This window comes from Hetaerina americana, unplaced genomic scaffold, assembly GCF_022747635.1.
Source record: "Hetaerina americana unplaced genomic scaffold, ioHetAmer1.1.p SCAF_7, whole genome shotgun sequence".
Taxonomy (NCBI): Eukaryota; Metazoa; Arthropoda; class Insecta; order Odonata; family Calopterygidae; genus Hetaerina; species Hetaerina americana.
Genome location: NW_027287316.1, coordinates 23,409,931 through 23,436,940, shown reverse-complemented (window position 1 = coordinate 23,436,940; position 27,010 = coordinate 23,409,931). Strand labels below are relative to the sequence as shown.

At 35.7% G+C, this 27,010-nt stretch overlaps 1 protein-coding gene across 1 annotated transcript; it reads left to right on the top strand.

Annotated features, from left to right (window-relative positions):
• The first annotated feature begins 4,783 nt into the window (after positions 1-4,783).
• LOC139696912 (sphingomyelin phosphodiesterase-like) lies at positions 4,784-26,977 on the top strand. The gene is made up of 12 exons (XM_071595794.1): positions 4,784-5,755; positions 5,993-6,178; positions 8,905-9,094; positions 14,074-14,232; positions 16,015-16,185; positions 17,164-17,385; positions 17,491-17,663; positions 18,100-18,294; positions 19,446-19,616; positions 22,209-22,401; positions 22,656-22,849; positions 26,556-26,977. The coding sequence occupies exons 2-12, from the start codon at positions 6,081-6,083 to the stop codon at positions 26,686-26,688; spliced, it is 1,899 nt and encodes a 632-aa protein (XP_071451895.1). The 5' UTR covers positions 4,784-5,755; positions 5,993-6,080; the 3' UTR covers positions 26,689-26,977.
• The last annotated feature ends 33 nt before the right edge of the window (positions 26,978-27,010 follow it).

Sequence of the window (27,010 nt, the reverse complement as noted above, 5' to 3'; positions counted from 1 at the left end):
TAGATAATAATATTTGTTTATCTTTACATGTAGTTTTAAACACACTCTTACTTGTTTCTTGACACCCAGTGACAATGTGAGTCACATGTTCTCAGAGTTTGCTGGGATATTATTCCTGCACCAGGGACCCGTCATTTGCATTTATACCCAATGCAAAGGAAAAATAAGAAAGAACACTGGATACACTTGAGGTGCACATACAAGGCAAAAAGGAGAGAATCGATGCAAATTGAAAAAACATGAATCCCGGTGTCTCCAGAGTGGGGAAAGAATATTAATGTGGTTGATGGGTCTTGGGCATGTGAGTAAAATCCCCATAAAGCCTTGGCACTTGCTTGAGTACAAATCTCAAGGTCATTCTTGTTTGAATGCAACTCATGAGGTCACTGTGGATCGCCACCCTGAGTGAGTGGGTGAAATTATGTTGTGTTAATTTTTATTATTTTTAGTTTTAATATTATTTGTTATTTAATTTTTTTAAATCTTGGCTTAATTACTCCTTCTTCACCAATGTTGGGCTAAAAAGAACATAATCTTGCAGGGCATTGATACATGATTCATTTATTTATTTAGATCTAAGGCATTTCATTCTTTTCCTTCACTTGGAATTCCTTTTACTATTTCAGCAGTTAGCTATTCATGCCATAAGTTTCCTATGACATTGTAAGAAGTGTCTTGTGCCCAAGGTTTGTGTTAAAATAAAATTATTTTCAATTTGTTTACTTATTACAGTAAAGAAAAAGATATGGTATGTTTAAATCACATTCAAAATTTTACCGCCCAATTTTATATTTGTAAGTACATATGCATGATAACTTGTCTAATAATGTGCACTTTAGAAATAGCTACCCCCTCCCACCCCTTTATGATATTGATCTTAGTTTCATGACCGTGTGTCATTTAACTAATATAGCCAAATTCAATCTTGATTTTGACTTTGGTGCATTTATTAAACAGAATATTTTATACCTTTCCCAGTTCATCCATAATTTTAACAGGCTACGCTAACTTTTGATTCTCCCTAAATGCAGGAGTATGACTGTGTAATAATCATTCACTTTGATATTGGTCAAGGGAAATGATTTCTACGATGTGGAATTCCTACATTTTGATGCACATCAGCAAATGACTCAGTCAAAGTGACTGTCATTTCATTTCCTGTAGTTGTTTGAAATTCCGATTCTATCTCCACATTGGCAATGATAAAATTCTCCCAAAGAAGCCAAGAATGTGAGATAGAAGTTTGATAAATCAAGATTAAATCTAACCTCTTTGAAATTTTGATCTCAATAAACTTTGTGCTATTTGCCATTTATATTTGGAATTAGGTTTCTAGATGTGTTTTGTCGACAAGCAAGTTTTAAAATAAATTTGTTGCCTGATTTTTTTTATCAGTTTGTGGCTTCTCTTGAAGGGATGTGAATGTTTTAATTAGTGCATCATATTGAGGACAATGCCACAGGAGTATATTATTTGTGCTTGTGCCCAGTTTGCATTGATATATGAGCAGAGGTCATTATGAAATAAATGCTTGATTTGAGCATATTTTGAACCAAATGTTCTTCAAATTGCAGGGCAGGTATGATCATAATTTTACTGTTACCCTTTACCATTTAGTGGCAAAAAAATATGATGGAAATTTCTTTCAAAATGTTTCGTAAAGGCAAAAGTGATGGTGAGCAATTAAATAGCAAATCCACCTTACACCTCAGCATATTGAGGAATTGGCTAAAAAAAATTAAAATGTTTCTTGTAGATACACACGTTCCAATACCAGCTAAAACAATCGAATTTTTCATTGTGAATCTCCCCACTGTTGCGTGTTGTTATTGCAGTCCTGGCAATCATGTTTATCAAACTCTAGAATTTCATTTTGTTTATATACTCATTAATTAATTTTCAGAAAATTAATTTAAAATGTTTCTCCAAAAAAACACTGCCTGCTAAGGAGAATTACTCTCTAATTTTGGAAATTAGGAATTATGGTGCTATTTGAGAAAGTTTCTTGGCAGGGCCATCATAAGTTTGTAATTGATAATGGGTACTGTGTGGGGTAAGAGCATGGGCATCAGCCCTCTGGATAGTGAAGGTGTCAGAGGTCCACAGAGTCATCCTGTAGACATCTGATTGTGCTATTCACTTGATGTGTTTATCAAGTGGCACAAGCAAAGATACTTTTGGGAAATTGTCTCACCATTGAGATTTGAATCTTGAATCATTAGTAGGGAACACTTGAGCTCCAACGCAATGTGATCAACTGTTGGTGGAGAAAAGTCACCTTTCACTGTTCACAGCAGGAAACATTTTTCAAAATCTCACCATTTAAATGAGAGTGCGTATAAAAATTTGTACTTGAATGACACATTTCTTGTTTCATTGATTTTTAATGTAATGATATTTCAGAGGAGCATAATCTGAGTGGAATGTTTTGTGGATGGATAAAAAATATGATGAATCAAATGACTCATCCCTGATCTTAATTCAGTGTTGGACTGTAATTTGTAATCTGGTGACAGATCTGGTGAAAAGCATACATAATAGACAAGCTTACTCGATTTGTCTCATCTGTAGCACATGAAATGTTCCATTTGTATTTTGAGGACTGGGAATAGTATTTTGATTTGACTTCCAAACAACTCAGATGTGCAGTGGAATCCTGTCACCAATTTGAACAGGAAAGCATCATAAGAAGTCAGTTATTATCACTGTTTGCTATAAATGGCCATTTTGTATTGAAAATAATATTTTTCATTAAGACTGTTTGTATCAAGCTAGGAAGCTCTTTCAGTGGTTAACATTTTTGGTAGTTTTCAAGGTATGTGCACTTTTCACTTCAACTGCAATGTGTGTTGAACTACTATTGTTTTTCATCACATCCATGTTCATAGAAAGCGGTTATACCATCAGATTGTTTAATAATTGTGTTAATATATTTTTGAATATAGGTCTGTGTATTCATATATCATATGGACTTCAAATAGCTGTGTCTTGCTTGCTTGCTTATTTTGCTTGATATAATAAGTGATTTCATCAGTATGATATGAATGCTGAATTTGTATCATATATTTGTGTTAGACGATGAGCCTATCAGAGGAGGATGGATTTAGTCCTTTAATTTCTCTAAATAGGGGTTACTCCATTTATTTTACATTGAGTGGCAACACTGTGAGGTCAGGGAGATCCATGTATGGGCATATTCACTTAGTTCATCATGAATAGTACTTCATTCTGTTTTGGAATACTTAATTTAGAGTCAAATGAATGAATGCCATTGTTTGCAATGGGCTGAAGGCAATCATTGGGTTGGAGTTTGCGATAATGTTAGTGTGGATGATTATTTAAGCCTCAAATTTAGATGTGTATTGACTTCTAGGTGCAAGTTTTTAAACACAAATTTCTCTCATTGGGTGGCATATAATTTACTCATTGTTTTGGTGGAATTGCAAATATGTACTCTGAATTTCAGTTATGAATTTGGACAAATGGCTTTTTCATTAATCAGAAGGGTTCAGGAGCAATTGCATGCATGTCGAAGTGTCAAACCATCTTGATGCAAAATGGAGTGGGGACTTTGGTAAACATATGATAAGTTAATAACCATATACACAGTAATCAACCCGAAGGTCGGTTTGATAGGTGATGGTAGAGTTCATCCAGTACTAAGCCCAGCGGTGTGTGACATTCACACATCAGGGTAGGGGGGCCAGATCCTTTCCCTGTGCCAGTTATGGTTTCCCAGGAAGATCTGGTACCTGGAAAATCACATAGCTTGGGTGGAGCTGTAGGTGCCCAGAGTGGCTTGCCCAGAAATCAAACCCAGGCCCTCCGCTAAGTATTCCAATGCTTTACCCCTGGACTACTACGACACACGATAAGTTATTATTGATGTGTACAGTCTTTGGTTTTTAATAAATAGTAACCAAAATTTTACTGCGATGATAAGGTTACTTTGTTTTATTAGGTCAAGCTGTTATAGACATTGGGAGCTGTGCACCCTTATTGGTATGTCAAGTAGAGAGAGGGAAGCAAACATAATGATCCTTTCTGGTTATGGTTTTCATTTAGTATGTTTTGTTCAGCCTTTTCATTTAAAATGATTCCTTTCCTAATGTGTTTAGTATATTTTTAAATTTATCTCTCAGATTTTTGTGAATTTTCACTCGATTTCATGTCGCGCATTTTTGGGCACATTGAATAGTCCAATTTGCCCAAATTGAAACGTTTGGTGCAATATTGGGATTATGAAATGTTTGGGAATCGTTGACCTTCCTCATATGGTTTCTCTTCTGACATGTGATGTGCAGGTAGGGATTTAGCCCATTGTGTGGAGTTTGATTATCGTGTAATTGATTATGAAATGACTTTATCTGGTGAAGATTAGATCAGCTATCAGCTGAGCGTATCCAAGGCTTGCTTTAATTACGTGCCATTAAAAAATACGTCATTATTAAATACGGTACATTAAAAAAACTGCTATTTTTAGAGCGCATAAATGGACTCGGAATGGTAACCATGTACTTGAATTATCAGCTCGGGGATAAAATATGCAAGGACCAGGATAATCAAGAGTTCATGGAATAAACAGCGGTTTCCCGCGTGGACATGATCGATCGTCTAATGCGTTTTGCAAAAAGATTCTCAGATATCGTGGTATCTAAGCGTAAGTGTTCCTTGGTAGAAGCCGTCTGAACTGTGAAAGTTGACTTAGACGGTGTCGAAAACCTGTTTATGGGTGGATTTCGGACGATCCCCGATGTTTATTCACTATTAACGATTGCGAAAACTTCATATGCCGTACTTTACGTTAGTTTCATTCCTTTGCAATATCTGACTGCGTTCAAGCTGTCTAAAAAGGCCTTTTTTCTCCCTCTCTCAAGCCCGCTTACTCAACGTTCTCCCTTCTGTCCCGACTTTAAGCATACTACTATCCGCTAATCTTTCAATTAATATTTCCTCCATCCGCTTTCTATCTTCTTCGGATTTCTTCCGGTAACTTCCTCTTTTATCCCATCTTATTTAATTTAAGAATTTGAATTGCTGGAATTATTCTTGTCAGAAATTCCTGGATACATGACCATTTTCACACGGGCAGTTTACGCGTCATGAAGTGAGTGATGAAAATTATGAATGTAAACTACCTTCTTGAATTAAGGAGAATTAGTGAACCTGCGTGAAATCCGCTGCACTGTCCACATTTATTAATTTAGTTATGTACCTCCTATGCGAGTGAAATCAGAAAGGAACAGTCATTTGGTAGAACATGTAATTTTCGTAACGAAAGAATTAATTTTGCGTGACATCGTTAGCTGAAAATTAAATTCTTTTAGGATAGTCATGTGAAATTATCTTTTGCCCTTTATATCTGCGAAAGAAACGCCACTCTGGCTTGCTCGACGTGCCAGTCACGCGAAAGAGAGCCGCAGCGAAAAAATATTATTCGCAGTAAGCTTAACCGATTGCAATCGGGGCATAAGCGTAGGGGGAATACAAAAAAGAATTACTACTATTTGATCTGTCACTCGTATTTTACCGTTAGTTTAGGAGTTCGTCAGCTGAGAAAACCCGTATGTGGATAAACTTTACCGATCCACATTCGCCTTTGACCCACTTCCCGCATTTGGCGACACCCGAGAGCGTACGATCGTATCTTGAAATTTAAAAGATAATACAACCAGTACATTTATGCATTCATTTCACGACCTGGGATGATAACACGTGCGAAATAGGCATGGAATCTGAGTGAACATAAACGAAGGTAAAAAGTTATTCATCTCAACTTTGCAAGAGAGTTGAATTTTGTTGTTTTGAAAACAACCTTTTTTAATCTATTATCTCCAATTTCAGTCATGAAGAATCCTCATAGATAAACCTCAGTTGTACATGAATTGAATAAATTTACCTAATCTCTTACAACACCAGCTATATTTGATAGTTTCTGTGTATTTCTATTTCCTGGAGTTCCATTTTATGGAATAATTGCTTATATTTCCAGTGTCATGGCAGAGACCAGCATGCAGAAGACATCTTTGAGTGAGAAAGGATGACAGGAAGATAGCATTGATAATTAAGAGGGGAAGGTGATGTGGGGAAGATCTAGAGAAGAAGCGAGAGCATGGGGGTGCTTATCAGCTCTGATTACTCTTGCTTATAAGTACCAGTTGGAAACAGTATCATGCAGGTTAGTTTCTAGTTAGCCACAATGGCTTATATCCACAACATCCTCCTTGTCCTCCTGGTGGGAGTACTCACACTCACATCTGGCACTCCAGGTAACTGAGACCCCTCTCTTTACTCTTATGGAACTATTCTTCATGCATTGGAGCCACAATGTTGTAGGCAGATAATTTGGTCAACCACGTACCTAAGGCAATAATTTGTTTTTAAGATAGGATGGTTGAAACTAAATCAAAAATGGAACTCGGAAGATAATAAATAATGGTTAGGGTCAAAGATTATTATGAAGGAATTTTACATTTATGGGTATCAATAGATTAATTTTACTCCAATCTGAGATATATTTATTTTCTAATAAATGGGAACTTAGGAAATGTTACACTCTCTTGGCTAGTTGTAGGAGTGTGTGGTTGATGGGATATCTTTGGCTACAACTAAATGAAGTGTTCAATTAACCGGTTGTAAGTAAATGAATTTTATCACACTTGGTTTTACAGATGCATAGTAATGAATGTTCATGTATTTGTAGCATTACTCATTTTTTTACTATTTCCATTTCTTCTACAGTGTGTCATTCCTAACCACACTTAGTAGTCCCCCAAAAGTTATCACAGTAGTGTTTAACTGGCTAGTGTTTTTATATTATACTTTATTTGAAATTATGTTTGCTTACAAAAAAACACATTTAGTATGGTGTGACAGCAGGACAATCCTCTTCCCTCTTATATGAATTTCTCACGCAAAGTTGTCATCAGTTGTCAGGTTCTGAGGATGATGCTGATGCGTTGAAACTAGTCGTACCTAATCAAAAATTTGGTGAAAAGATGCATTGTTTTTTTTTATTTCAGTGATAATGGATTTTCACAAAGTTAAGCCTTAAAACATCGAATATTTGTCATCAGTTATCTGCCATGAAAAGTAGGAGAGAACTGTTTAATTTAAAAATACTAATCAAATTACACGAAAGATAAGTTTTTAAGATGCTGGTCAACATAGTGTTGAATACTTTATACCATATGCTTTACAATAAGTTTTCTTCCTTATTCTCTCCACTATTCTGGATGGTGTGTGAATGCACAAGGATACAGTTCTATTTTCTTCTCTGGAATGCATCCGTGTATTTATTTTGCTAGATCTGATCTGGCCATTCTTTTAATGATATTAATTAAGGGAGTATATAAACGAAGAACTTATTTTGAGCATCATTGATTTTCTTGGGTAAAAAGATCTTGATACATTGACTTGACCCATCTTCTATTTCCATGTAATCCACAACAGCCTAAGTATGAACACTCTACATCCTCTTTTAAAGAGTCTTATAGGTAATGGGTATTTTGACCATACTTCCAGAAAACTTTCTTTCCAGGGAATTTTCTGAGAATATTTTCCAATGAATTGCATTTGCCATGGCTGTGAAAATACCATAACACCCCAATAAGTTGAGAAGCTTGTTATTATTTTAGGGCTTTGCCAGTATTGTCCTACCAATTCTGTTATGCCCCTCTCAATTTTAAATATAATAATCTCCTACTATAATACGAGTATATTTTCCTCTCACACAAATTTGTATTTCTATTACCTAACTAATATAACATATTAACTAATGTAAATATAAAGTAACAATAAAAAGATGCACATAATAATTCCCCTCACCAGTTGCATAGGTATTAAGTGTCCTTGCCGACAGGACTGAGGACTTATTTTCAATTGATTTATTACCTATTTCATGTAGATACTAAGTCCCTAAGATTTCTTCCCTATTTAATCGTAAATGGTATGTTTAAAAAGTATCTGGAAAAGTGTCAGAAAAATAGATTTATTTCACATATTGCTACAATGCCTCAAAATTCTTCTGAGTATATCCCTTGAGCGTCGACACAATGATGCCAGTGCCTTTTTTGCAGCTCAAAGGCACCCTGGTAGGTGGATTCTGGAAGGCCTTTAAGGGTACGCGTGCAAGCTTCTTTGACAGCACTTAGGGTCCCATGGAGGTGTCCTTTGAGGGAGGATTTCCCTTTTGGGAATAGGAAAAAGGCTGCTGTTGCAGGCAGACACTCGACTCGTACTGAACTCGGTCGTCCATCAGGTCTTTCAGGACGAGTTTAGAGCAGATCTTTTGCAATGCCAAATTTTCACTGATAAAGGTCTACACTGTCATCTTATAAATGTCAATACGATCTGCGATCATGCGTACACTTAACTGATGGTCTAGATTCAGCCCTTCATGTACACGTCAGGAAAAAATTTTTACCGATACTTTTTATACAAACCATGTATTCTTATTCATGCCAGTGGTATGCTTGGAGAGATCAGTATTCATATAATTACAGGAGAAAAATGTAAACTTTTTAATTTTTATTTATTCAAATTCGTTTGAGATTAGTATTTCAAAGTATTGTGCTCCGTTGCCCTTTACGTATTGATAAAAAAGCACACCTCGCATGAAGACAAGCAAGGACGGTTATATTGTGATATACGTGATGTGACTATGGATCTGATTGGCTGTATGTATGGATTGTCGATTTCTAATAATTAATTTAAAATTGGTTTATTGACAATTATTTGAGCCAGACATTCATTTAAATAATTCAATATGTTATAAGAATTTTGTAATGTTTGTGCAGCGAATGTTTTCTCTCTAATTTGGTTTTAGAATATTCTAATGATAGGATTTTAGATTTTGGCAAACTGCTAAACTTAAGTTGAATTCTTGTTATTGTATCCAGACAGAAGTCTTCAATCAGAATTATCAGAAGAGGAGTTCTCAAGTCTGTACGAAGAGGTGTGGACAAACCAGAGAGCTGGAAGATCTGTGTCACCTGAAAAAAAACAACGTTTGCAATGGTATTTTGATCAGCTTGAAGCACCTCATATTCTTCGTGGGGAAGAGCTCTTTGCTACAGAAGATCCCTACTTTCAGGTAGTTATAGATTACTGCAGTAAATTAAATTATAGCTTTTAAAATCCACTTTTTTGTGTCACCTCTTAAAAGTAATACATAGAGGTATGTTCCAAATATGTAATCTTAATATGCCTTTTTAGGGATTTGTTCTCATTTGTATACTAAAAGTTTTTATTCCCATGTAATTCAATGGACTATGCATGTGCTTTTATATTCCAATTTTGTGGGTCGCGGTAGTCCAGGGGGTAGAGTGTTGGACTACTCACCGGAGGGCCCCGGGTTCGATTCCCGGGCGAATCTCTGGGCACCTGTAGCTCCACCGAAGCTATGTAATTTTTTGGGTACCAGATCTTCCTGGAAAACCATAACCGGTATAGGGAGAGGAACTGGACCCCCAACCCTGATGTGTGAATTTCACATGCCGTCAGGCTTAGTACTGGGTGAACTCTACCATCACCTACCAAACCGACCTTCGGATTGATTACTGTGTATATGGTTTTTCTATGGTTATTCCAATTTTACGAGATGCTTCTTACTTGGGAGCACCTTAAGCATCCTGGTGCAAATATTAGTAATGGGTCAGTTTGATTCTACAACTTCCAGTTTCTGAGACTAGAACTGGACCCAAAACAACAAAGATCAGTTCTGGAACCGATATTTATTCAAAGTTAGATTGTTTACATTATATTGTATAAAACTATAAAACTTACCTTAATCAATGGACTACCAATAATAATAGGTTTTTCAAAAACTAAAGCCACATATAATTGTAATGGTTATTCATCAAAGAACAGCACTTGCCACTATACATATGTAGATGTCGCCAAAGCAAAAACATAAATAGATAAATTCATTACCATGGTGAAGTGATACACATGAATTATAATATTACCCTTGAGAAGTCCAGTTCAAAATATTCACTTAAAGAATACAAGGGGTTTAAAAATCAACCAATCCTCAATTATATTTTTGAACCTATTATAGCTAGTCTGTCTTGCATAATGGGGAAGTTTGTAATAGAATTTTAAGGCAAGGTGATCTGACTGGCTGATGGTTTTTGATAATCTGCATTGGGTAATGTCTAACATATTTCTTGTCCTTTTATCATGGCTGGGTATATTGCCTCTTTATACATAATTATTGACATTATCTTTAACATGAATTAAGCAGTGGTAAATGTATATGTTAAAGATCACCATCACTCTTAGCCTGACTAATAGTAGACGAAAGTGATCGTGATGGCCAGAGATGGTTACAGTCCTAACTGCTCTCTTTTGTAATATCAGCATAGCTTTTGTGTCACTTGCATGTACCCAAAACCTTAGGCCATAACTTAGGTGACTTTGGAGAAGATCCCAGGAGACCTTAAACGTATGCTAATGCCTTGTTACTCTTTATATATACTTTAGGCCCTCGATATACTGCACCATGGATTAACCAGGATATCCTAAAAGAGGATTATCTTGCAAAACTACATAATTATTGAGACACTGCTACTCTTGGAAAATAATTCACAAAAGTCAATCGTACCTTCATGGTTTTATCTACCCTGTGTGTAATAGAAATGCATGCACGTATCACAATGCAAGTGGTTCATATATAAAAACATCTCATAGATTGAACATAAGTAAATTGATATTTGAACTGCTGTTAAAAAACAATGTACAAAAATTTTGCATACTTATTAAGTTTCATCTACTCTTTATACTGGTTTAGACAATTTATTCAACAAAGAATACTACATTGATCAAAAAGTTCCCGGAATAACCACCGTGTGGCGCTCCTATCGTTCCGATTTGAGTTCTGTTTTTTTTGTTAAATTGGTACATCTGTTGTTGATATTCCCTTTAAATCTTAGTGTCATAACTTGACATTTGCAAAAGTTACGTAGCCAAGAGTACATCTATCTCTGTGTGTGTTGGCGATTTTTTACAATTGCAGAAATGGATTTAAATTTGCAACAACGAACTTGTATTAAATTTTGCGTGAAAAACGGATTTAGTGGCGCACGGACGTTGGAAATGTTGGAAAAGTGTTTCGGCAACGATTCTCTAAAAAAACGGTCGTTTACCAGTGGCACGAGCGGTTCAGAAGTGGTCGTGAGTCAATCGAAGATGATGAACGCAGTGGCAGACCATCGACATCGAAAGTCGGTGAAAAAATTGATAAAGTAAAAGAAATGTTGGTCAATAACCGCAAATTAACCATCAGAGAAATAGCGGAGGACTTGAACATTGCCTATGGATCCGCCCAAGACATTGTGGTTAATGATTTGGGTTTCCGTCGTGTAGCAGCAAAGTTGGTGCCAAAAGACCTCAATTTCATGCAAAAAAGAGACCGTGTTGACGTCGCAAAAGACATGATTTGCGAGGCTGAATCCGATCCCACATTCATCAAAAGGATCATTACTGGAGACGAGACGTGGGTTTATGAGTACGACACGCAATCCAGACATCAGGCAAGTGAATGGCGTTCACCAAATGAGCCGAGACCAAAAAAACCACGTCGTTTTCAGTCAAAAAAGAAGGCAATGCTGACGGTTTTCATGGATTACAACGGTGTAGTGCATCATGAATTTTTGCCAGAAGGCCAGACAGTAAACAAAGAGTATTATTTGGGCGTTATGAGACGTTTGCGTGAAGCAATTCGCCGAAAGAGACCAGAAATGTGGGCAGAAAACTCGTGGATTTTGCACCATGATAACGCACCGTCGCACAGTGCTATCATTATTCGTAATTTTTTGACGAAAAATGCAACAAATACCATCCAACAGCCACCGAATTCACCTGATTTGGCTCCCTGTGACTTCTTTCTGTTCAATCGAGTTAAAAAACCATTACGGGGAACGCGTTTTAGCAGCCGAGAGGAAGTAATGGAAAAATCGCAGGAAGCACTGATGGACATACCGAAAACCGAATATAAAAAATGTTTCGAGGATTGGATCAAGCGCTGGCATAAGTGTGTTGCAGTCGATGGGGATTACTTTGAAGGGGACAATATAGATTTAGATGAATAAACTTGTATTTTTAATTTTCTGAATAAATTCCGGGAAATTTTTGATCAAGGTAGTATATAGGACAGGCGTTACTTTACATGTTTTCTTAATAAGGATCGAGGGCTTGTTTCTAAGCTGAAAAACTCTGAAGTTCAAGCTCAATAAACACCCTTTAACTAAGGAGGAATAAGATAAAACTATTCAAAATTCACAACAATTTATTGAAACAGTACTAGCGGTTTCATGCCATATGTGACATCTCAAGGTACCACTACAGGTACTCTTGTGATGAAACTGGTTTTACCGTATTAATAATTTTTGATGCAATTGAAAGCATGCATCATCCTGCAACATCCTGCAGTATAAGCAACCCGAGAGTATGCCTATCAAATTTTTTTACGTGCGCGGTTTGATAAGCGTTATCCTATTCCCGATAGTTCGCCAGTTGGAATTTTCGCAAGCCTAGCGAATAATTTAATACCAAAAATTGTCGTGAATAAATGGCTTTCTGTAGCCGGCAAAAAAAGATCGCTGTAATGCAATGAGTAATGCTTAAATTTTTTGCGTTGAGAATGAGTTAACCAAGATTTCAAATATCCTCGAAAATATTTTGCCTTTAAACCCAGATGATCAAGTTTAATGTACTAATGTCGTAGAACGCTTTCATTTCACTTTATAATTGTAGAAGGAACTGACATGAAGGGAAACCCGAATTTCCCAAATCTCCCAAAAATTGTTTTTCAATTATAATGTCTGGAACAAAATTATTATGCCTCTCAAGGGTATCTTAAACTGCGTTTAATCCATTTCCTTGCATTCACATGATAACGCTGCAATAAAAATATGGGAAGCTGTTATGTTTCTCTAAAAGATATTATGAAAAGTGTATTGTTCATAACATGTATTAATACAGAGTGCGGCAACATAACTTCCTTTTTTCAATTCAATTTGCATTGAAAAAAAGGCAGTTATATTGCCGCACCCTGTATAATCATCTTTTAGTTGGAAACAAATTATCCTAAAGATTGTGTGTATTTTTTATGATAGCATGAAACTTCTGAAAAAAACTGTAGAATCAATGGTGTTATGATTTCTTTGAAATTGTTCAAGATTTTGCTTACTATTGCCACTGTCAATAGCCAGATACTCATCCGTTTAGCAGAACTATCTGAACCATAACTGAGGACTGAACCAGTACTCCAACCAATAAAAAGGGGAACTTATCAATTTCACTTTAGCAAAAAAAGAAGAAAGTTTATTAAATGAAGAATACAATGTATCTTTTCACTGTCCTTTATTTATGTCCAACTAGTTTCAATGCTCAAGCATCATCATCAGGTACCTCGTTGAGCTGGGAACAATTGAATGAAAAAAGTATTCATGCAATATGCATATTAATTATTCCTTTTCAATTAATATGTCTCTGGTTAGAGTTTCATTTATTATGATATAACATCAATTCACCTTCACAATTTTGGCTTCTAAAAAACAGCTCTGTGGCACTTCAGGTTGATCATGACAATTTTAAGTATCCAAACCTTATTTAACCTAATTCCAATATACCTTGAACATAAGGCAGATGGAGACTGGGCATTGACAAAGCATTATAAATGCTTGAATAAATGAAAAACTCCGATAGCCGTAAATGGTTTTTTTTACTGTTTATGGCTATTGGAGTTTTTCATTTATTCAATATTACAGCCATAAGAGCTCAATTCTATCAAGATTTTAAATGTATTTGACATTTCTAATATGAGTGTGAAGGGTAAGTGAGACATCTTTTTGAGTTATTCACAGGCAGCAGGGTTTAATAAATTGAAGGAATCAGTGCTCATATAAAATCCTGTCATAGATTTTAGTATAAGTATATTTAAACCGGTGTCAATGGTGGGTGAATACCTGTGAAAACCTATTGACTAGACAACAAAATACCTGTACATTTTATTTTAGTCTCCTACTTTTTTAATTATGGTATTTTATGGCTTACATGATTTTTTTCCAGTTTTCATGTCCACTCTGTACCTTTGTCGTCAATACTGTACTGAAGAAATATGAGAGTGGAACATCTCGTGATGAGCTTGTTGAATATATTATCAACATGTGTATTAATTTCAAAGTAGAAACGGAAGAGGTTTGTCGTGGTGCTGTTGAACTCAATGCCGTAAGTGTGATTTGGCTACTTCAGATATATGTGTGTAAAATACTTGTAATGTAATTCTACCATCAATATACTGCTACTATCTATCCATGCCATTGCTATTGGTGTCTTTGCCCAGATTGATGGAAGTATGATCAGAATAACCCAAAAATTATAAAGATATTGGAAATAGTTAATTTATTTATGGAGTTAAATCAAAAATTCCCTTAATTTTTTGCTAGAGCAATTTCTTAAATTTTTATTGTGACTAACGTCGGAAATGTAAATTTAACTTAAATGGGTTTGCAAAATCATTCCAAATATGTGAAAACAAAGTGCAGTGAGCTTGTTTGATTAATATAATGGGTGTTGTGCATAGTAGATCTAATTCTTGTACAGAATACTTCTGTACCAATAGGATTAAAGTTGAGTTAAATGGTTTAACACTCAGAATTCATTTTTTGAATGATTAGCATGAAGTCCAGTGTTCATTGAAATATCTCACGTATGTGGTCTGTACAATAAATGCGAGAACTGGTGCAATCTGGTGGCCATGACGTGGACTATAGCGGTGCTAGTTGCCTGAGACCCAATGAGCCGTCTGTGCTTGATGGATTGTCGAGCTGTGCGTATTGTGCCAGTTATGTTAGTTTCTGTTGTCCTTGCTTATAATGTTTGTCAAAAATTGAAATTGACAAAATCACAGAGCAATGAATCAGCCGTACTGGCTTCCCAACGTGAGGGCGCGGGTTCAAATCCCGGCGGTGTTGAATATTTTTCAGAGGTATCTCGATCCCTACTTGAGGTGCTTTGTGGAGGGCACTTTGAGTGAGTACGCCGTCCGTCGGATGGGACGTTAAACTGCGGACCCCTTGGCGCCTTTCGTAAAGAGTAGGCTAATGCCGACGCCGGGTTTCTCTCCACCCTTCATCCTTTCCTGTCCATCTCCTATGGCGCAAATGACCTTAGCTGTCGGTCGCCCCCCCTCAAAACTACTACTACTACCCTATGAATCAGCATCAAGTTTTTAGTGAAATCTAGTAAAAGTTATCAAGAAATTACTGAAATGTTGACAGCTGTTAATGGCGATAATGCTCTGAAGAAAACATCCATTTTCCAGTGGATTAAGCATTGTAAAGATGCCTGACAATATGCCATGGATGGTGCAAGGCCGGGACGACCTTCAACCATCTGTGTTGACGACAACATTGATCATGCGCAGTCCCTTGTCCTTACTGATTGTTAAAAAACTGTCCGAATGATAGCTGGTGAACTGAATCTAGGAAAATCAATAGTGTGCACTATTTTAACCGAACATGATGGATGGATCCTTCACCATGACAACGCACCTGCTCATTCAGCATTGATTGTTTGCTAGTTTCTGGAAAAGATTCAATCACTATCCTTGACCATCCTCTTTATTCACCAGATCTCATTACCTGCAACTTTTTCCTATTCTCAAAATGCAAAAATGTGATGAGGGGCCATCACTGGGAAGATGTGGACACAAGAAAACAAAAAAATGACGAGACAACTAAAAAACCTAACTGCCGAGGACTTCCAAGGGTGCTTTACACAGTGGAAAAGAACATGAAATTAGTGCATTGCAATGAATGGAGAGTACTTTGAAGAGGACATAATCAATGTGGACTAAATTTTGCAAAATAAAGTTTTTATGGCCTCAGTTCACGTATTTTTTGGACAGGGTAGTACATACCTAATGCTAATGTATATGGAAAATATTATTTTCTTTTGTTGTAGTTATTGGGGATGTATACTTAATTCAATATAATCCATTCATTTCAGGACACAATTGTGTACATTGTCAACAACACTAAAGTTCCTGTTACTGCAGAGCGGATGTGTGGAGTGGTGTTTCAAAACCTGTGCCCTTTGAACGATAAGGCTTATGAGTGGACTGTTGACTTGACCAAATATGGTGAAAAGCCTGAACTTAAACCTTTCACTCCAAATGATGTGAGTTGACTCTGTCAGCATATATTATCAGCTGCTTTAATTTATCAAATTTTTCTTCGGTTTGCAAGTTTAAACATTGAATGAATCCTAGAAAACTTCTGGTAAAAGTACATTGTAACTTCTTAAACAAATGTGAGGGATGCCACATTTGATAGAATACAAGATGCGTTAGTTAATATGCTTTGGAGTAAGTGTTAAAGTCATTGGTTGTTGGCTGAAAGGCTGGTATGGTGATAGATATAGAGTATAGAGCTATTTTCATTTTAAACTGCTTATTCAAATTTTGAGATTATATTTAGTCTAGTTCATATCTTCTCCTCTCAGTCCCCAAAAGCAAAGCAAATTCTAATTGATTAATTTTATTGACAATATGTAGTGCAGTCATTGTTATTGAGAATTCCATGATCATGCAAACTGCCTTGGTTGCAATGTGTCCTGAAAGATCAAAGGGAAAAATAAGCTGTAGTAATTTTTGATGTTGGAATAAGTTACTGTTCTCAATTAATTACTGGCCACTAGCATTCAGGGAAAAAATATTGCCAATGTGAATCTTGCAATTATTATGCCCAATGTTTCAGCAATATAATTGACTTGTTTCATACCAGAGCCATGCAAAAGTTCTGGACATTTGGATAGGAATCACAAACTGCATGTAATTTGCCTATTGGGTTTGCAAACATTGCCCTTTTTGTATCAGTGTACCTTTAGTGCTCATATAATTGAATTTCATGCACATTTCTACATTTTAATTATGCAAATGTTTATTTTAATTAAATAGTTAATGCTAAGGAGTATAGGATTCACATCAAATCCTACTCCTAACTGGGGAAATCCTTGATACAATTGCATAGTATGTTTGACGACACAAGTTTTAACCTTGGTTTATTATGCATTACTCCTAGATTTCTTCCTTAGAGCTGAGCAATTACTGAAGGACTGTCATGATAAGTTTTAGTGAGTGGGCATATCATATTTCAGGATGGCAGAGTGAAAATTGTTCAAATAACGGACATCCACTATGACAGAAATTATGAAGTGGGGGGAAATGCTGCCTGCGACGAGCCATCTTGTTGTCGCCTGGGTCAAGGTCATCCAACAGCACCCGAAGATCAGGCTGGATATTGGGGTGACTACCGATCTTGCGATTTACCTTGGCCTGCAGTAGAATCTCTCTTTGAACACGTAACTACCAACCAAATGGTGGGTATAATTTCCATTCCATACCCTGTCATAAGATGATGATTATTTGGTCTAATTTTGAAATGTTTATCAATGCTTGCTGATCGTACCTTAATGAATTTCAAGGATGCTGAGTATATAATTATGACCGGGGATCTTCTTGACCATGGAGTATGGGCAACTACAGTGGACACTAATAAGGCTGTAATAAAAAAAGTCAATACAGAAATGCAGAAAGTGTTTGGTGACAAACCAGTTTTCCCTATTTTGGGTAACCATGAGGCTTCACCTTTAAATGTGTAAGTAAATGCTAAGGTTTTTTATCCCTGCAAATTGATTGAAAAACACTATGTAATTTGTAGAAAGTAAGCTGAAAATAGAGTTAAGCTCTGTTGGCAAAGAAATAAAAATGAAAGGTATTATGCAAAAGCAAGTCAAAAGTTTCTTCATCTAATCGGGATCTGACAACTCTTCTCTCGATTTTGTTTTCCAGTTAATCATTTCCCAAATTTAAAGAAACTCGATGATAATGGCAACTAACATTCATTCATTCATACAGTCAGTGTTTCATTTTCCAAAAAAAGACGTCAGTAGCCACTAGAGCATTCTTTCCGGGTTTTATTACATTATTTAGATTTTAGACGAAAAATAAGTTGAATAGACATGTGCTATGTTTGCAAGTTCTGTGTATAATTTTAGTTGGCTGCTATTATATTGATAAAATTTTGTTTGAAGCTTTGCTCCAGTTACCATTCAAGATGAACTGGTATCTACGACCTGGGTTTATGAAACTGTTGCTGATGCATGGGCTCCCTGGCTCTCTGAAGAAGCTAGGGCCACGGTTCGGAAGGGAGGTTTTTATACAGCCCTAGCAAAGCCTGGTCTTAGAATTATTGGCCTTAATAACATGGACTGCTATGTTTTTAACTGGTAAGAGTTATTATGTACATCATTTGTGTTTATTTTAACCAGAGAACAAACATAAGCTGAGAAAATCAAATTTGTAAACGTACAAAATGTTTAAGCCCTTCTATACTAATAAAGCCCATATGGTTAATGGATAGATACAATTATTATCGCAGAATGATTAATTAAAATATGAAAGAATTCTGCTCCCTCAGATTTCACATGTTTCATTTCCTCCTCGAAGATGGAATGGAAGACAGGCACTCTGCAGTTTTTCACAGCATGGATTCATATAATATTGATTTTTACATTGCATTATCACAGTAATCAGCAGAAATCACAATATCTAGTACTGATATACTCCATTACATTTTGTGCATTTTTATTCTATGAACTTTTATAAGACCTGGAGTTGAACAATCAGTTTTTTACGTAATCTTCTGATTGATTCCTACTTATCATGGTTATTGGAGACAATAATATTTTTTTATATCCTTGGAAATGTATCAGAGCATGCTATTTCTTCCGTTATAATCAGAGTAGTGTAACTTGCATGGGACTAGTTTATATAATTCACAAGTAAAACAACATACAATTACAAACAGAGTAGCTTTTAGGCATGATGTGGTGGAAGTCAAAAATAATGAATAACTGATCCTAGCACTTTTCCACTTGATAAAAATGTTTTACTTTACGACCGGGTTTCGATGTTTTACATCATCATCAGGTGTAGACCTGATGATGATGTAATACATCGAAACCCAGTCGTAAAATAAAAATAATTCATCAAGTGGAAAAGTGCTACGATCAGTTATTCATTAACATACAAGTAGGTACCTGCATTTCCATAGTTATTTAAATTCATTTACCATGCCATATTTCTTTGTTATTGGGACTATATGAAAAAATGCAAATCTCTAAATAAGTGTTTTAATCTCAGTAAAATAATGATAATTTTGTGCATTGGCAATTAGTATTTAATGTAAAACTAGCAAATTTTCTGAATGTAATAATCTCTGATTGTACTTCAGTGACCCATAATCATTGCATAAAGAATACCATTGTGAAAACACACCTTACTGAAAATGGCTCCCTTTGATTTCACCCTGCTATTTACTAAACTGTAAAAAGTATTAACTAACTCAAACTGTGTTTATTTCCTCTTCTTTCAAAAGGTGGGTCATGTACAATCCATCAGATCAAGATGGCCAGCTTCATTGGCTGGCTGAAACCCTTTGGGAAGCAGAGAAAAATGGAGAGAAGGTTCATATTCTCTCTCATGTTCCTTCAGGTTCTCCTGACTGTTATAAAGTGTGGAGTCGGGAATACAGAAGGATAATCAATAGGTAGGTAACTTATGGATAAAACTTTTGCATCAATGGAAACTTATGAGAAATGCATAACGACGTTTGGTGTTTATTGGTTCCTAATACATGTTTGAGACATGAATGGAACATGCCACATTGATCGCAAATATGCCAGACAAACATAATGTGCAGAAATTAGAGTTTGAATAGAAATGATATTCACCATTATGACATTGAAAATTTTGTTCACTGTGGTAAACAAAAATGGCACAGAGCAGGTCTTAGTGTCTTTTCTGCATTTTGCATTCTAAACCTTATAGATCTGCCACTTTGCTTAAATTTACAAGGGTAATTTGAAAGGTTCTTGAAATGTAAAAGAAATAAACGACTTACCTCAGTGAAACTTTTATATTTTTTAATGTAGTCTCTCTGTACACCAATGCTTTTGGTCCAACAATGTACCAATGTCTTGATCCCATCTCGAAAATTAGATTCCTTCAATCTTGCAAAATGCCTGTCTACTTCGGCTGTTACTTCTTAATTTGAAGAGAATCTCCCTCCATGAAGGAAAATTTTGAGCTTGGAGAAGACATGGAAATCTGATGGACCCAAGTTAGGCAAATAAGGCAGGTGTGGTAGCAATTCATACCTTTATTCATGTATTTTTCCATGGAAATGGAACTTATAGGTGGACGTGCATTGTCTTGATGAAAGATGGCTTTCTTCCTTGCCAAGCATGGCCTTTTTTCATGTATTTTTTGCTGTAGTTAGTCCAGGAGGTTAACATAGTATTGTCCAGTTGATGATAATCTATCAGGAGAATCCCCCTTCACATCCTAGAAAACTGAAGCCGCCACCTTTCCGTCTAACCGTATTGCATTTGCTTTCTTTGGTGGTGGTGAATCAACATTTTTCCACTACTGTTGTCTCTGGGGTATAGTAGGGGACCCAAGTTTCATCTGTGGTCACAAACCGGCACAGAAAATCTTATTGGTTACTCTTAAAATGGGTCAAATATTGTTTGGAAATTGCCATACTGATGCATTTGTGATCCTGAACCAACATTCACATCACCCATTTTAAAATTTACAATTTTTAATTTTGGGGTAGTTGCACATTTTGGCTAACCACTACATGGATCATCATCTAAGCTGTCTCGACCAAACTTAAACTGGTTTGTCAACATGGCAATAGTTGAATATGAAGGAGCAGAGTCCCCCACAGTGTTCTAAAAATTAGCATTAATTTCCTTTGCTTTCATACCTTTCTTTATGAAGTATTTAATTACTGCTCGAATCTCAATTATTCCATTTGAACAAATCACTACATGGGCACAACAACAGAGGCATCCACACCGCAGATCTCTTCCCAGAGCACTGATACATTACATGTTTACTCATGCAGGATTATCTATAACTACGCAGGAAACTCGTTGTGCTAGCACTGACATCTGGTTGTGATTCCGAGAACCTTTCAAACAACCCTTGTATATAGTGATTTGAAGAAGTCTTCTGGGGCTTTGTATGTTGACCTATTGTTGCTGGGGCCACAGTTTTATTGGCGTTACTGACTCTAATCTTCAGGTCAGAAGTTGGTGATTCTGTTTCTTCCCATTTTATGAAGGCCTCCAAATAAAGATGTTATTCTATCAACTATCTGATTATGTTCATTCTTATTGAGCGATTCAGATTTTGGTAGACTTAGATCGTTTGACTCAAGTATTATTGTTGAAAATGTGCTTTCTGGTCCTTGAAAGCATGTGAATACTTCCCCTTGAAATTGTTGATCTCTACAGAATCACGACTGGCCATGAATGAAAGCTGCTCTCGTGTCATGAATGAAGGAATCTTTTAGTGAGACTCATTTGGATTGCAATATAAGTCACCTGAAAGCCCAACAACTGCTATAGGGAAAATAGATCTTGATTTTCTAACTTCTAGACTGTTACTTTGAATAAGATATTTGTATTGAATTAAGAAATTGTGTGTGGTTGCTATTTCATTAAGGTCAAGTAATCTAAAAAGTAACAAGGCTGACTGTTATTGTATTTTTATTTATTGCAATCTCATTCCAAATAGCAACTCTGGAAATGTGTGTTGAATGAATGATCTGAATTGAACAATCACAATCCTCTGAAATCTGAGTCCATGCATCATAGTGCAACTGATCAAATTGGAGATATAATGTGGACAAAAACCAGCATTTTTTGACATAAAGCCCCAGTTTTATAATGTCTTTTTAAATCCAATAAATGTTAACTTGAAGATTACTGAAAATGCAAATCATAAACTAATAAGATTGCTCATTAGTGAATGTCAATATGGTAACCATAACAACACCATCTGTCATTTATTGCGCAATTTATATAACTGTCGGTGTTCAACTTATCTAGTGGTCATAAAACTTGAGTTTTTACCTTGACCGGAGGTTAAAGTTAACCTTCAGTTTAAGAAGATATTATAAAAGCTGGTGATAGGCTGACGGAAATCCTAGAGGAACTTTTCCAAGAGAAATTAACATAAGTGAAAGAAAGCATGTACCTGTAATAGTCAGATCCTCAAATGCATCACAATGAGGGAGCATTCAAAGTAAGCTTATTGAGTAGGTTTTCATTTTAATTGGTAACTTCAGGTTTGAAAATACTGTTGTGGCACAATTTACGGGGCACACACATCGTGAAGAGCTCCACCTATATTATGATGAGGAAGAACCAACTCGCCCTACAGCCCTCTCCTTTTGTGGTGGCAGTGGCACATCTTTTACTAATGTCAATCCTAATTACCGTGTCTACTACATTGATGGAGTTGGAGAAGAGCCTTCATGGGTAATGTACATGATTAATTTTTTTAGTTCTGCTGTTTCTGTTTACGTTATTCCTGTAAAACTAAGAGAAGTCTGTACCAGAAAATGTGCTTTCTCTTAGGCTTGTCCTGTTAAACCGGCCATTTGGTCAAGTGAAACATGTCACACCCGGAAAATGCAAATTCTATTTTATATCTCTTTTAAATCATCAATTTTGAATATCGGGTAGTTGAAATATTGATTGTAGAAGAATGCCAACATGTGTAAATTTTCCAGGGTGTGATTGACTATGAGTCTTGGATTTACAACCTAACAGCAGCTAGCCACCAGCCTGCAACCCAAAAACCTGATTGGTTCAAGTTGTACACATTCAGAGAAGCATTTGGTGTGGACAACATAACCACTTCTAGTATTCATGAACTCACCCATAAGATGCTGGATAATGAAGATCTTCTGAAAACATACTTCAGGTTGGTTCTTTTACTCCCTCATTCTCATAATTTTGGAAGTTTCAGAAAGTATTAATTCCCTCCTGCATCTTGCATCATTTCCTATAAGCTGCGAGGTTACTCATTAATTAAGAAATATACATTGCCTTATATATACATCGAAACCTTTATTCTCTATAGTCACCAATTTCATTTTCTGTTTTCAAGTGTGATTGATTTCTTTATATAAATATACACCACTCTTCTCAGAGAATACACTCATTGTGATAATGATAACAATGTTTATTGGTTCCTAAAAGACATGTATTGAACAGATCATATTGTATCAATGATGCTATAATAAGCCAAGATATGAGTAGGTAGGAATTTATTGAATTATGATTTCATTTTAAAATTGACTGATCGTCTAGGAATGATTATTTTTTAAAATTTTGCCCTTCTATTGTTCTGAACTCACATTGTTATCCCTTAAGCCAGTTACTATGGGCTAATAACTCTTCACGCATACCTTTTTTAGTACAGATATGAATACTTAGAGTGAACATCAGGGAGTGAGCCGATCATGCAAGATTTGATTCGATTTGGATCATTACTTTTAAAATTTACTGTGATGTAACTTCTATGAATCTGATTACTTTTATAAATGTTCACTTTCTTCATAATTTATTAAATTCTCATCAATTGAAGAATCTATTTTCCTTCTTCAAAAATCATCAGTCATAATGGCTATTGGGTGTCATCAATTTGGCACCATCCGAACACAAACCACTGGTCAGCCATGTTTGTTATGCATCCTGGAGTGTGATGTGGACTGTGAACAATGGAAAAAATGCTTCTCCCCTTAAAATTGTATCATTGCATAAGTAATGTAAATGAGATGTGAAACTATGAAATTATGATTAATAGGTAGCTCATGAGCTGTATTTTTGATATTGTTCAACTTAGTCAAGGCACAGCTCACACTTGTAATTTGAATAAAAAGTAATATTTTCCAACATAACTTAACAAAATCATTTAGAATGGAATAATGTATAGTTGATGAAATAAAATATACTCAGTGTGCTACTCCAAAAGCTACCGTTGACATTTGATTGGAAAAACTCTTAAAGCCAGATTGTAAAAAAATAGACCTTTTTATCACATAATCCTACCAAGTCAAGTAATGTTGATGGCTAGCCACTCTAATATTGTTGACTTTGCCTTCTTCACACTCACTACTGGATAAATTATGTTTTTCTCAACACTTGGCCAGGGTCAGTAAAGGTATTTCAACATCACCCCATATTGAACAAAAGGATTTAGAATTGATCCTTTGGAGGAACTAGATTCCCTCTTTCACAGAAGCCATTAAAACCTATAAAACAAAAATATCCTCTCATAATCACCTCCTCCTAAATATCCCATCACACTTCCACCCTCATCTCCTCATTCCAGCTATCTCTCAAGCCATGCTTATCCTATAACTCCCAAATACATACATACTTGGTGATACTTGACCCAGCTCCCCTTCCTCAATCGTTTCAGTACTCCCAACATTCCCTCCATTGGTGTTATTAGAAACCATATTTTTGTGCACCTAATGATGCTGTGACAGGAAAAACAAGTCATATACCAAGTAAGCAGTTAGGAAATTTAACAAAGTCCATTTAACCACATGTAATGTTTATTTCTAATACTGAGAAATGACCCTTATTAATGAAAGCTTTCACAAATTACCATTTCCCATGTACTTTTAGAGTAAAAGATCAAGAGTGTGGATTAAATACCCACAGTGATTAAATATTTTCTGATGTTGTCTTTTTGATATCCAGTATACTTAGTTGATCTATTATCAGTCAACACGTCTTCATTCTCCTGTGATGTAAGAGTTATACGTTTTGTGTTAATAATGTGAAATGAGTAGAAAGAAAGATCTCATGTAAAGTCCAAAAAGCCCTAGGAAAAGAAGGGAGAAGGAGAATGAAACCAGACAGGTACCCACTTAAAAGAGATGATGGTCCCTCTAATGGTAAAACTGTACAGTGACTTGTTTCCAGTATATTAGGCAGCTTTGTAATAATTTGACTATTTATTCTAAAGGACTTTTGTAACCCTTATAGTTGAAAATTTGTATTTCCCTCTAATCTTTAAGTGTTTCAGGTTTGCCAATGATATTGATTATTTTTTTCATGTCTCTCTACTTCTTATTTCAGTTCTTTCAAGAGGTTTAGGTGAAGCTCTTAGCATTATTTCTTGAAAATCTTCCCATTATCATTAATTTTCTTTGCTTGTCACATATTTTTAATAATTTGGGCTTTCACACTGAGTCTCTTCAAGTAGTTTTTCATAAGTATCCCAAGTGCTTGCAACACAGGCGAGTGCAAAGTAACACTGTAGCTATTTCTTCACTTCTATTAATAACTTTTGCCTAATTTAACTAAATTAACAGTTTCCTTTTATTACCACAAACATTATAGATATGTTTTTAACCTGATAGATAGAGTTTTAGAGTATATTTAAGTATATGAATGCCAATGTCATCGTTGTTGAGCATAATAATTCATATACAAATTCAAACCTCTTTTAAGTTACTAATTTGCATTTTCTGTGATTAAGATAGCTTTACTTTCCATTTGCTGAACTTCAGCGTACTATTCATAATATTAAGTAGTCCTCTAGTGTTTACCATACATTTCTGAAAGACAGGTTAACTCTTAGAAAAGCTTTTATTTATCACTGCTTTGTTGAAAACTTGTTTCTTCAAAATACTACCTTTTAAGAAACAATGAAAAATGTTATGCAAGGCAGATAAACATGGGTGATTTTCTAGAGATTTCTAACAAGTAGTTTTCCTGTCAAGAAAGATAATTATATGCATCCTTAATATCTTAAATTTAGACAAAATTGAGTCCCTCTGATTTAGCCCGCAGGGGTGGTTGGGCTAATATTGCCATCAAAATATTTGGTTAGGAAACAAGTGGAGGTATTCTCCCGTGAAATACTTTCTCGTTAATCACCAATTAAGGATTGGAAATATGGAGCTTTTCAAAGCTATATAAATGCTTTTGGGATTTGTTGACTAGTCAAAAATGAAGGGTGGCAATGTCATATGTGCCCCTACAAAATGACGCAATCAGCATGGATTGTGGTTTATCAGTTACTACCTATTGATGTGTGGGTCGCGGTAGTCCAGTGGTAGTGTTGGACTACTGACTGGAGGGTCCCAGGCAAGTCTCTGGATACCTGCAGCTCCACCCAAGCTATGTGATTCTTTGGGTACCAGATCTTCCAGGGAAACCATAACTGGCACAGGGAAAGGAACTGGTCCCCCTACCCTGATGTGTGAATTTCACATGCCGTCAGGCTTAGTACTGGGTGAACTCTACCATCACCTACCAAACCGACCTTCGGGTTGATTACTGTGTTTCTGGTTTTTTTTACCTATTGATGTATTTCAAATACTTCTTTGGTTAATGTCATTAACCAACCTTGATTTCCTTTCATTTTGTTAAAATTGGCATACTTAGTTGTAGAGACAGGAAGTGAACGTTAATAATCATAGAATATGCCACCCAAAACCATCAAATAACAGGAAGATTGTCACAGAGGCCCATTACTCTGATGCACCATCCTTTATATTGTTCCACAGTGAAAATTTACAGATTAATGATAATTTAGTGACTTCAACAAATGTAAAAATTTCATTGGAAACCAATTTATTTATGATCTGGTTTTTTTCATTTTCTAGATACTACGTGTCTGAAGGTGATCCATTTTTAGCCCAGGGATGTGATGAGAAATGTTTGAAAGGACTCTTGTGCGAAATAGTTACAAGTCAACCTAATGACCCCACTCAGTGTAACCAATTAGTAAAAAAATAAATAAAGGAAAGTGTGGAGGAGAATGGTAAGGAAAATATGATTATGACTGATTGAAATGCTGATGTAGATGAGTTCATCAGTTATCTACTTTTAGAGAAGTGATACAATAAATTTTGTTGGAAACTAGAGAGGAGATGCAGCAGCAATAAAAAACTGCTAAAAGTACTGTCATGTATATACAATCCCCTGTTAATAGGGCTAAAACAGGGAGAAATGAAAAACTCGGTGATTTGTGAGTTGAAATCTGCTTCAGTACAATCATACATATGCTTGTTATTTATGATTTTATAGTTATAGAAAATAAATTATAATTGTTACTATT